The sequence below is a fragment of the Oenanthe melanoleuca genome, chromosome 2, assembly GCF_029582105.1.
Source record: "Oenanthe melanoleuca isolate GR-GAL-2019-014 chromosome 2, OMel1.0, whole genome shotgun sequence".
Taxonomy (NCBI): domain Eukaryota; kingdom Metazoa; phylum Chordata; class Aves; order Passeriformes; family Muscicapidae; genus Oenanthe; species Oenanthe melanoleuca.
Window position 1 is genome coordinate 48,431,337 of NC_079335.1, and position 13,033 is coordinate 48,444,369.

The 13,033-nt window shown below is 46.0% G+C and overlaps 1 protein-coding gene and 1 long non-coding RNA gene across 6 annotated transcripts in view; one reads left to right on the forward strand and one right to left on the reverse strand.

Annotated features, from left to right (window-relative positions):
- The first annotated feature begins 2,140 nt into the window (after positions 1-2,140).
- Positions 2,141-8,342, forward strand: LOC130250019 (uncharacterized). Its single transcript, XR_008839882.1, has 3 exons — positions 2,141-2,209; positions 5,835-5,880; positions 6,726-8,342. It is a non-coding gene; the product is annotated as an uncharacterized LOC130250019 (long non-coding RNA).
- Positions 8,343-8,353: 11 nt separating this feature from the next.
- The window catches only part of DLGAP1 (DLG associated protein 1), a 390,022-nt gene continuing 385,342 nt past the window's right edge, over positions 8,354-13,033 (reverse strand). For all 5 annotated transcript variants that reach the window (XM_056485289.1, XM_056485287.1, XM_056485286.1 and 2 more), the window contains one exon: positions 8,354-12,616. In XM_056485289.1, the coding sequence (XP_056341264.1) occupies positions 12,407-12,616 (210 nt within the window). In that variant the 3' untranslated portion in view covers positions 8,354-12,406. The remainder of the gene's footprint in view (positions 12,617-13,033) is intronic.

Sequence of the window (13,033 nt, forward strand, 5' to 3'; positions counted from 1 at the left end):
GGGTGGCACTGCTGTTATCCGCGTGGAGAAAGGGCGCAGCGCTGTTTGCACAGCGCGGACCGAAGCGTGGTGGCAGCCCCGAGGCGCTGGGCGGGCGGCGGCGAGAACAAGGCACAGCTACAGCAGGGCACAGCTACAACAGGACACAGCTACAGCAGGGCACAGCTACAGCAGGACACAGCTACAACAGGACACAGCTACAGCAGGGCACAGGTACAACAGGACACAGCTACAGCAGGGCACAGCTACAGCAGGACACAGCTACAGCAGGGCACAGCTACAACAGGGCAACGAGGCACAGCTACAGCAGGGCACAGCTACAACAGGGCACAGCTACAATAGGACACAGCTACAACAGGACACAGCTACAGCAGGGCACAGCTACAGCAGGGCACAGCTACAGCAGGGCAACGAGGTACAGCTACAACAGGGCACAGCTACAACAGGGCACAGCTACAACAGGACACAGCTACAACAGGACACAGCTACAACAGGGCACAGCTACAACAGGGCAACGATGTACAGCTACAGCAGGACACAGCTACAACAGGGCAACGAGGCACAGCTACAGCAGGGCACAGCTACAACAGGGCACAGCTACAACAGGGCACAGCTACAATAGAACACAGCTACAACAGGACACAGCTACAGCAGGGCACAGCTACAGCAGGGCACAGCTACAGCAGGGCAACGAGGTACAGCTACAACAGGGCACAGCTACAACAGGGCACAGCTACAGCAGGGCACAGCTACAGCAGGACACAGCTACAGCAGGGCACAGCTACAACAGGGCACAGCTACAGCAGGGCACAGCTACAGCAGGACACAGCTACAGCAGGGCACAGCTACAACAGGGCGCAGCTACAACAGGACACAGCTACAACAGGGCACAGCTATAACAGGGTACAGCTACAGCAGGGCAACGAGGTACAGCTGCAACAGGGCACAGCTGCAGCAGGGCACAGCTACAACAGGACACAGCTACAGCAGGGCAACGAGGTACAGCTACAACAGGGCACAGCTACAGCAGGGCACAGCTACAGCAGGGCAACGAGGTACAGCTACAACAGGGCACAGCTACAGCAGGGCACAGCTACAACAGGGCACAGCTACAACAGGACACAGCTACAGCAGGGCACAGCTACAACAGGACACAGCTACAGCAGGGCACAGCTACAGCAGGGCAACGAGGTACAGCTACAACAGGGCACAGCTACAGCAGGGCACAGCTACAACAGGTCAGCGCGGCACAGCTACAACAGGACACAGCTACAGCAGGGCACAGCTACAACAGGACACAGCTACAGCAGGGCACAGCTACAGCAGGGCACAGCTACAACAGGACACAGCTACAACAGGACACAGCGACAGTAGGGCACAGCTACAACAGGGCACAGCTACAGCAGGCACAGCTACAAAAGGGCACAGCTACAGCAGGACACAGCTACAACAGGGCAACGAGGTACAGCTACAACAGGGCACAGCTACAGCAGGGCACAGCTACAAAAGGGCACAGCTACAACAAGGCACAGCTACAACAGGACACAGCTACAACAGGGCACAGCTACAACAGGACACAGCTACAGCAGGGCAACGAGGTACAGCTACAACAGGACACAGCTACAACAGGGCACAGCTATAACGAGGTACAGCTACAACAGGACACAGCTACAACAGGGCACAGCTACAGCAGGGCACAGTTACAACAGGACACAGCTACAACAGGACACAGCTACAACAGGTCACAGTTACAACAGGGCACAGCTACAACAGGGCAACGAGGCACAGCTACAACAGGGCACAGCTACAACAGGGCAACGAGGCACAGCTACAGCAGGGCACAGCTACGGCAGGGCACAGCTACAACAGGACACAGCTACAGCAGGGCACAGCTACAGCAGGACACAGCTACAACAGGGCACAGCTACAACAGGACACAGCTACAACAGGACAACGAGGCACAGCTACAACAGGGCACAGCTATAATGAGGTACAGCTATACCAAGGTACGAGCTTCCCCGTGCAGGGAACAGGAAGGGGCTGAGCTTTGACACCTCAACCTCCAGCTCCTGTTGGAGGGCTCTGATGAGCACTGCAGTGATGGAGGAGATGGTGGAGTGAGGCTGTCCTTCCACGTCCACTCTTTCGTTTGCAGGTATTACCTCAGGCAAAAGCCCTGACTCTAAGCCTGCCCCTGACCCCAAATGAGGTAAGGCTTGTGGGAAGAACAAATATTATTTATGAAATTGCAGGCTGCAATAGCAGGGGAAAAGAAGAATGCTAGAGTTGCTTCTGGGCCCACACCTCAGATGGTTTTGAGCTGGGTGGTGCTTTGGTGGTGTTTTTTCTTTTTAACAGTGATAAGGTCCTGGAGATCAGGTGAGGGGATATGAGGAACCAGAAAGCATTTCTGAGCATTCAAGTGTTGTAATCATGCTACTGCTCCCTGAGCTCAGCTGACACAGGAGACAGGTAAACATCTCCCACTGCCCAGGTAAGTGACAGTATACAAATCTTCAGAATACCCTGAGGAATAACAAGTCTTTTGCAACTTTGCCTTTGAACTCTGGAGGAGTCAGGCTTGCATGATGGATGGCAGCGGCGCCCAGCCGTATTCTGAGGCATAGCACAGCTCCCAACTCCCTTGCAGAGGTTTTGTCCTCAGCTGGGGGAGGGTGCAGCAAGCTGTGCGTCAGCGCCAACTCTTGCAGCTGTAGAAACTTGTAATTTCCTTTCCAAACACCAGCACCCTCAGCAAGGCAGCTGGCCTTGGGCCAAAAGCCATTCCTGTAGTGTCTGTTCCTGCTATATGCATGTGTAATGTTAACTTACCTGATTCCCCATGTGGGTGTCCCCACAACCACTGCCACATATCTGTGTCTTGTCTGTGTGGTGGCTTTGGGAGCCTCTTCCATTACCAAGCCTTATGAGTTTTTCCTGAGAGTGTGTCCCTGTTCAGGGGAGCAAAGTGATGCTTTTCTCTGCTTGTGCTGAATCATTTTTTACCTGGCAGGGGTTTCAGAACTGTGAGATCATATTTTATTGTAGCATATTACAGCTGCAGAAAAGGTATTGGATTCTGGGTTTATATCAAAAGACTAATTTTTGTTCAGGATCATAAAATATTTAGGTCTAGAACCTTGCCTTCACAGCTCTTTGTAAAGTAATTGCTCTAGTAGTAGTGGCAAAAGAAAGGACATGCTCATTTATGACGCTTTAAATCAGACAAATAATTTCTGAAGACAAATAACAAAGCTGTAGCAGAGAGCTCTGGTGCAGGGCTCCTTCTTGGATTGTAAACACTGTAAGACAGAAACCATCAATATTTACACAGTACTCAGCCCAGCACAGTGCAGCTTCTCTGGCTGGGCCTTTGGAGGCACTAATAGGAATATTAAATCATGCTGAATACCTTCTTGCAATATTTACAGTTTAACAATAACCAAGCGTGTGTGGATTGTGAGCATGCAGCACCAGCACCAGCAAACCTGTGATGAGGCCAAGCCTTGTGATATCTTCCCCCTGCTCATCTCACCATACATGCACTGCAGTGGCTGGGACCCTTTCTGGTGCTCCCAATATTCATCAGAAGCAACTTAGAAGGAATGATATGAGAGTAAGTGTGAGCTGTCACCAGTTGTGCCAAGGACTGTGGATTGAAAAGTCAGGGAGGGAGAAAAAGCATTGAAAATACCACTGCTGTGTTGCCCTGTGGGCTCACAGAAATGTGACACAGAGAAGAATTAGCCTTTTGCGGTTTCATGTTTCCCTGACCTTTTAAGAGAGGAAGAAAATAACAGATCCAGCTTCTGCTCCCAGCTACAATGCTGAAAGTCCAGAGCAAATGTAATACACTGGCTCCTGAGGTGCGACAGCAGAGTTTCATGTTGTCTATTGAAAAGCAGAGAGAGAGAGCTGAGGTGTAAAGATAATTTAACAAAAAGTGCGTGAGCTCAAAGATAAACTTCCATCCCAGGCAAGTGTAATTATTGGTGTTTGAGTGTAATTTTGGTGTTTAAGGAGATCCATTCAAGCTGCTCTGGTGGGATTTCTGCCTTGATGTCAGTGTGAGGTAAAGCAGAAAAGATGTGGCTCCTTGAGCACAATACCTTGTATGTGTGAGAAAGGGATGTGCCACAAGGGAGGAATCCTGGGCACCAGCACTGCAGCTGACAGCCCCTGGCAGTGGCAACTGCTGCTGATGCACATGGCAGGGATGCTGTGACAGCACCTGCAACCACACCACTTGACACTTGGGATGGCCTTGAACCATAAGTGTTAAGCTCACACATGCTACTTGATATGAAAACAGTTCCAGTTAAAAATTATTCCAGAATTGTTGTTTTTGCTTATGCAACTGTTGACAAATAAAACCTGCCTGGATTATACTTTAATGACAAACTCTGCATGCTTCAACAGGTTTTCTTTGTTTTGGTTTGTTTTCTTGGTTTTATTTCCCACCTTCTGCTAAAGGAAATTTTTATCTCACAGAGAGAAAATACAGGAGGTAGGCTGCTTCCTACCTGAAATCCCAGCATTGCCCGGCAGAAGCTCACAATGAATGCAGTATTGCACACAAGTAGCTTTTTTTTTTAACAAGCACAAGGTTGTTAAGCAAAGGATGAGAAACACGTGGAGTACACTGCAGTTTGCTAATGTATGGCTGGGTTCCCAGGTCCGTGTACATTCCTGCAGACAGGCTGCAGTTGTCGTGATGCTATTGCCAGGAAAGATGTAAACAAAAGGAAACCTCTTGTCAGTTGGAGCATTAGGTTAGTAATACAAAAGAGCACTTCACAGAGTCTTTCAGATTGATACACACCATCTATTTGTGAAAGATGTTTTTCTCTTATGTGTAGTCATACAGCCTCTTTGACGTAAGTCACCATTTTTTCACACTTTTTAAATAGCAGCAATATTTACTATGAGGTGAATCAAGGCAAATGAGCAAGATCATAGGATCTTCTTGACAGGATCATGACTTAAAATGTGTGTGTTTTAGGCAAAGCATTTCTGGCTTAATTTGAAGATGACACATGGACATGTTTCTGTTGAAGTTGCTATAGATTTGTCTTTATATATGCCTCCATTAAATTTTATAGCTGGCAATTAGTCTGGGATGAAGTCTGGTTTCTCTCCCAACACTGCAAATGCAATTGTGTAACTTCACTAAAATTCCAAGCCTGGTTCTTATGCTGGACTAAAACAGTAGATAGTGAGATGAAAAGAGAATCACCCTTTCAAACTCTTCTTTCCCACTATGACATCTTCATGGAAGCAGCAGCAGCCATCTGACCTGGATTATTTTGGGCTGTGTTTAATGCACACCACATTCCCCTGGAGTTGCCACTGCTGCAATAGCAATGCCCTGCCCTGTGCAAGGCTTGTGGTTGCCTGGGGGCTTGTATCTCCCTGCCCTCAGCTGGCACCACGATACTGCCCTGTGGCTGATGTTACCTCTGAGGTTTGTGGAAATTGAAGAATTGTGGTCATGGTGGCACTGATGCACTTGGAAGGGATGTCACATATTTAAAAACTATTTACTGAAACATTGCTCCGAGGTGGGAAGGGATTTCCCCCTTCAGCTGTTGCTACAGGTGTATTTGTCCCAAGGCATAGCAAAATGTCATCTCAGTTTTAGTGCCTCATCTGTGAGCTGTCTGGTCCATGTGACTTTTTTTTCCCGTTTTGTTGTCAATTATTGACTGGAGAGATGAAGAATGACACATGTTAAAGTGTGTCAGTTATCTCAATTTCTTCCCCCTTAGCCAAGATTTACCAGAACAGTCTACAAAATAAAGAAATTTCAGTTTTGGTTTGTTTTTTTTTTTCAGGTGATAGGAGCTTTCTTCTAAAGACTGACCAAAGGACTGGAGCACAGTGAGTTATTATTACAACCACTTATTTAAAAAAAGACAAAAAACCATGCTGTAAGATAACAAATAATATAGCCCAGCTTGTGCATGCAGTAACTTCTCAGTGCTACAAAAAACATCAGGGTCGATCACAGTCCTGAATGCACACTCACAAAGCCATTCCAGATTGTAGCTGTGAGCACCCATAGACAATTCAACAGGAAAAAGTAAGATATAGTATTTTAAGGACATGGCTTTGATAATTCTCCAGTTTGAAGCCAGGGATAATTGATAGGTTGGACATTCCCACCGGGGAAAGAGGCTAGTTACATTGGAATGGGTTACCCTTTGCTTTTCAACATCTCAGCTCCCTAGTTGCCATCTCCAACCCAAGGTGTTTGCCTCAGCACATGGTTGTTTACACAGTGACTTATCTTACCTTGGTGAGATATTTGATACCCATAAAACATCCGTCACACTCTCTCCTACTGCTTTTCTTTAACCCAAGGCAAGGCCCATCCCTCTTCCAAAACCTTTGACAGTTTTGAAATATGGCAGTGTTGCAGGGGCTGTGCAGCAGTTGCTTTCTCCAGAGGCTCTGCAACACCTCAGTACTTTCCCCTCTTTAAACAGAGGTGGCAAAATCCATAATTTGTTTCCATTCTGCTTGGCTGAAAATGAGGAAAAGTTTGGCACCCTGTCACACAGATAGTTAAGTGAAGAGTCAATGCAGTACAATGAAGGCCTCTGCAGCAGGAGTAGCCCATAATAGGTGGTGGCAATGTCACAGCTCAACTTGTTTTTTAATGGAGCTCTTTTTTTCCCCTCCTTCTTTTGTGTGTGTGGTTTCTTTCCCTCTGGGTGGAGCAGAGCTGGGGAGGTGATGACTTACCTGCCACAACTCGGTAGATCGCAATCTGGAACTGGCAGAGTGTTAACACAATGCCCCAGCAGAGCTGTTCTGTCTCTAATTTCAATGATTATGTTGTTGCTGGATCAGTGAAGAGAGCCATGAAGAACACAATTACCAGGAAGCCCTGTTGCTCTGCTGGCCCCTTTGTCTCTGGAGCAGGGCATGTGACTCTGGAGCAGCGGAGCCCGCTGTAATCTCACGCCCTACCGACACGGGTGCTGTGGACCCGGGCGTGGGAGCGCCTGGCTGCTGGCTGCAAGGGCCAGTCACGTCATGTTCTGCAGCTGGCATCCAAATGCATCCTGATGAATCAGGTGAGAGCAGCTACCTTCTCTTGCCACAACAGCGGCCGAGCAGCCGTGCAGAAGAGGGGCTGTGAAAACCTCCCCGCGTGCAAAAGCACAGGGAAGGGACGATGTTGTGAATGAGCTTGCTGTGACAGCACAGCAATGTTTTATTGGTCACTGGCATAACACCAGACTAAAGGGAGAGGGCATGAGTATCTTTCAGCTGTGAGTGCTGCTCTCAGGTTTGCTCAGTGCAGGACCATGGCTAGTGGGCATGACCCAACCTTGTTATTTGATGCATAGTGGGAAAAGAGAAATTCGCTTGCTCTCTGCACTCCAAATCGTGTATAAACCTATGACCTCAACAAAAAATACCAGTAGCAGCAGAGCAGCCAATATTTTTATCATTAATTGCTATCAAAAATGTCAGCTCAAAGTCATCAGATTTGATAGGCGAGCATGCTCCAAACTGACGGCTGAAGTGAATTATTTGCCTATTGCGTGATGCAAAAACAATGTCTTGCAGCAGAGAACAGACATTGGCAAACAGACTGACAAGAAGATATACTTCTGGGGAAGGCTTCTGATTTGATCTGGAAGGAAACATTGAGCATAAATAGGGAGAAAGTTTACCTGCATGAAAGGCGGGGTTGAGCCATGGCTTGGACTTCCTTACTGTGCTGGAGAACAGTGTGAAACATACCTGCTATTTTACTCCCTTTGAGCTGTTCTCATTGCAAAAAGGTACCAGACACCTCAGAAGGTTTTTTAAGTAATAAAGCATTTTCCACCCCCATCCCTGGTGCATCCATTCATCAGTGACTAATGAGCACATAAATTCCAGCATGTGAAGAAAAAAACCTTCTTCTGGGTGTTAAGCAGAATTTTCCCTGCCCAAGGATCTGCAGCACAAATCTTTCTGGTCTTTCTGTGCTGAGGGTCTAGGCATGGGCAGACAGTACATGGTGCAGCACTGGCTATTAATGTATTGCTATAAATGTAACTACTAGGTACTACAATGTGAATCAGGACCTGTTTCAAGACTGGTATATCCATGAACAACATCATCCAGGACATGTTTCTGTGGGATTTGGTGACTGTCTTTATTTCACACAGTGGGAAAAACCCCATTTGGAAGCAGGATTCCAGTGAAGGGAAAGTTAGCTGTGCCTGCCAGGGATCTCTTTTGCCCCCAAAAATTCAGACATCACGGGACATAAGCAGAAAATGAAAGGGAACCAGCGAGGGGAAAACCAAACAGGCTGGGGTCTTCTTGCCACTTCTTTTGAAGTCCCCAGTGTAACTCCTGGCATCTTCAGTGGGGTTTGGCTGGGCTCTGTGCAGAAGTGCCTTTGAAGATTTTGCTAAGGCTCAAGGCCTTGATCATGGCAACTTTTATGCCTGTGAGCAACTCTGTGCAGATGAACACTTCCAGGGTGCTCAGCAGGATGCTTCGGATGAGAATTTGCAGGGCCGGTCTTAAGCAATGAGAGTTTAAGAGAAACATTCTGCTTGTCGTGCTTTTATCCTTGACCACATCAAATGAAATGCCTTGGCAGTTCTGGAAGAACGAATTTGCATTGAAAACCCACAGCTCTTACAAGCAGTGCATTAATTATTTTATTAATTTGCTCTTTTTACATTATGGGAAACATTCATCTATTTACATTTTCCTGTCCACACACAAACCAGATAGATAATCTTATGGAAATCCAAATCATTAAGCCATAAAAGCACTCTCCTCTGTCTAAAGGCTTTCAAATTTGTGTCTTTTGATTCAAATCAAAAACATTTTTAAAATCACATTTGGGAACGCAGGTAGGCCAGTGATTTACATTCTACTTAAAATATGCATTTGACCATTTTCCTTAAAAAAAAAAACCAAAACCAAAAAACCAAAACCCCCAATAAATTCACAAAGATACAGTTTAAATTAAAGTGATAGTGCACATCAAAGCATTAAGGGAACACCAATAAATAAACTGAAATATATTACAAATAAATTATTTCTATTTATCTTTTCAAATATTAAAAATCTTTAATCCATTTCTTCATCTTTCTTTACAAAAAGATTATGATAATTTTATGGAAACATCTGCAAAAAATATAATAAATACCTCTTTTTTTTTTTTCTTTTTTTCTTTTGAAGCAGGAGACAAAACCAACCTTTTCTAAAATTTCCCCCAAGAAAAAAACAAAACAATAGTTTAGTCCCAAGGTGAAACAGAATATAGGCATTTTTAATATACACTGGTCAGTTACAAATTATACTAAAACAGATGATGGAGCAACTATACTAGCATTAGTGTTGGTAAATGAGTCAAGTGGTTAACTAGTGGCATTCTATGGGCAGAATTATTTTATTTTGTATTTTCTGGTATTGGCTGTATTTTAAATATTTTCCTAAAAAACTAGGCAAACATTATAATAACCTCTCCAGTGCCAAATGAACTAACAAGCATTCAGCTAAGAATAAATTCATTTAAAACAGATACAAAAAATATTCTATGATATACAAATACAATAATTTGTAATGTACAAGACTAGTTAGTCTTCATTTTTCTGCTTTTTTAGGGGGGAACTTGCTGGATATAAATTTCAGTAGCCACTTGTCAACCAAAGTCTTAACTCATCCTTCGTAAAACGTTCACAAAACTAAGTAAGTCTGCGACACAGTTGTGAATGTGGACTCTCATCTAGGTACTGCTTTGAATACTTCAGTACAAATGAGTTCCAAATAATTAATACTTCCTATGACTATATATGCTCAAAAGTGGCAGTTGGCACTATTACATACTGCAAACACGGTGATGTTTTGTTGCTGCTAAAAGTTAAACGCAGTGTTTCAAAACTAGCAAATACACTGGTATTCAAACGCTTAGAGGGTCAAACCTTTTGAAGCTCCTGTAACACCAAGCACTCTAGAGTTACACTGGATTTCTGATTACTCTAGTTAAAAGTCTTTTATATATTAAATTATTAGCCCTTATCTTGTAAACCACAGCAGTAAATATTTGTGCCCTGTTTATAAAGACATAGCTCAGATATCGATGGCTTTGAGAGGTAGCAAATTCTCTAGTGGTTTTAGGATGCTCTCATGAAAATACTTGGTGCCAGAACCTATTACCTCTCCTATTTTCTCGAATAAAATTAAATTAGCACCTGGCTATGATGTCATAGGAAAAGAAGCTGTCTGGCATGGTCTCGATGAATAGTTTTAGCAAGAGTTTAAACTTTCGATGATGATTTTCAACGCTTTTTAAGTGCAAGCTGCAGAATTACGCCACGTGTGCAGTGGGGTTTTTCACTGGTTGGACTGTCCATACAGGTTGAGCAGCCATGGGCACAGCCAGCCAGCTGTGCCCCTCCATGGTGGGGCTGTCCCTGTGCCTGTGCCCACTGGGAGCAGAAAGCAGCCTGCCTTCCTGTCCCGTGTACCCCTGCCCTGGCAGACAGGGTGAAGAGCACATAGGGAGCAGCAGAGGAGTCTGGAAAACACCACTGCAGGAGTGCACACGTGCTGAGGACTGCACAGCGCTCCTCTGCTGACACCAGCCCTGTCACCCGGAGCAGCCCAGGCTAATTCTGCTGGCAGCAGCACATGCCAGTTAGGCACGCGTGTGCGCACTCACACACGCTCACACGCACGCACACAACTCGCGTTCAGCAACATGCCTGACGTAGCTTTCCTAATGTTGGCACAAGAGATTCCAGTAGCAGCGTGGTCAGCATCATTCCTCATCTGAGGAGCTGGAGGACAACCCCCTGGCCCAGCCAGAGGTGGCTGGAGGGGACAGACACACAGGATTTCTGACCTCTCAGACTCCTCTCCAGCCCTATTATCTGCCATTTCCGCCCACTATTAATGAGCTACTTAGGATGCATATTTTCTGTGATTGCAAAACAATGGCAGAAGCCAGGGTAGGAAGGCTTGTCGTGAAAAGTATTAAGTTCATATTGATCCCATAACTTGTGAAAAATAGTCTATTGTTCTTGTTCAAGTGAGTACTTTATACTATTAAGAGGAGGCTGAATTAGAAGTTTACTCCTAAATACGGACAGTTTGGTGATAAGCAGTCTGACCTGTAGCATATAACCAGCTGTGGATAGAGCAAAGCAAGCCTGGCCTGGAAAAGCTTCAGAGGCTCCATGTACAGTAATTCACCTACAGGTGTCTGTGTGTGGCTGCGTGGACGTATGAGAGTGGATGGTCCCACCGAGATTAAGACATCAACAAAACCAAGCTTTTTTTCTTTTTTTCTTTTTTCTTTTTTTTTTTTTTTTAACCAATATAATCCATACAATACAATACAAGAGGAATTGACAATACAGTACAATTTTAAAAATTCTTAATACTTGGACAAGAAAATCCTTCTTTTCTATTATCTCTTCAACTGTCATTGCTTCTTATCTCCTTCCTTTTTACTCTTTTATTGCCTTTCAAAATAGATTATTTCCCTGGAAGATCGAATTTACAATCTTCTGCTGATTGAAATGTTTAAGTAGTGATTGATGAAATAAAAATGAGGCAGTTTGTGCAGCTGTGAGTGTGCAGGTATCTTTCCACAGGATCTTTTATATCCCTCACCATCTCACCTGTGGGATATACTTCCACTTTTTCACCTGCCAGAGCTGTGGGGTTTCTTTTCGTTCCCCCCTCCCCGCTCCCACCCAAGCTCCCTCCCCTTGTGTGACTCCTTAATTCAGGTGAAAATGTGATTTGGAGGTTTAGAATAAAGTGCGCCATCTGCTTTAAAAAAAAAAACAGTAATAAAAAGAAGGGAATCCGAGTCATAGCTCCTTTCATCTTTTGTGAGGAAGACGGCAGAGTCCGAAAGGATCACCCTGCATGACTGAAAATACCAAAGTCCCCTACAGTTTGATATTGCTGTACACTGGGTAACAGACTAGCTTTAGGTCAACTAAAGATCATGAGTAAGTTAAATGGAGCATCTACTGTACAGGTGCGCGGGTGTGTGGAGGTCTGAGTGCTGCGTTTATTTGTTCCAAACAGAAAAGAAAAAAGGATCGTGCTCGTTTACATGAGGCAAAGTGGCAGCATCAGTACATGTGACAAAGCATCGTGATGACATGGGCGAACCTTCAGAAAGCAAGGGTGGTTAGAGGACATCTCTCGGAGGACCGACAACTACGCCACGGCAGTGGAGTTCACTGGGAGCATCGGGGCAGCTGCGTACAGAGAGAGGGGAGGGGGAGAGGAGGGACAGAGAGCGAGAGAGAGGAGGAGGAGGAGGTACAAATACTTTGTGGTGACCTTGAGCAGGAGCCTAGAGGGGCAGATTATACATGAGGCTTGTCTTGCCAGAGAGAGTCCTCCCGGTTGGATCCCTTCATAGCCTGGTCTGGGCTTCGGGGATGTATATCTCAATGCTTTCGGCGCTCTCGGTAGCTGAGTTCTGGCGGACCGATGCAGCGCGCTTGGCAGCCATCAGCCGTTTCCGGGCCTCCTGACGCTGAGAGCTTTCCAGAGACCGTTCTCGTATGAGTGGCACCTGACCTTTCGATGGCTTCTTTGGCACTGGAGGAGGGACCCTTCTCTCCTGATCAAAGCAGAAGGTTAATGGCATTATACAGCTTCTCAGGGAAAGGCGGGAAAAACTAGGATATATCAGTAGTTAGAACACACATTTTACCTAAGGCTTGTTAGCTCTTATCTGCCTTTCTGTCTTCAGTCAACTGGCTTTTGTGCTCAAGGGCTCATAAACATGGGGCAAGGGCAAAGGGGAGGGGAGGGCCGGCCGCCGCGCTACTTCTCCTCGGGACGGTGCTGCCGGGCACCGCTACCTGCTTAGTGCCAGGGGCTGGGAAAGAGACCGGCCGGGAGGGACCTCTGGAGACCCCCGGCTCCTGGGCCACCCTCTTCTATCCGTGCATAGCGCTAGATGCTCCTGCAACACGGACGTGCCATGGCTTGGGCGTTCCCAAGTGCAGATGGGAGCTAGCTGTCTGCAGCTGGT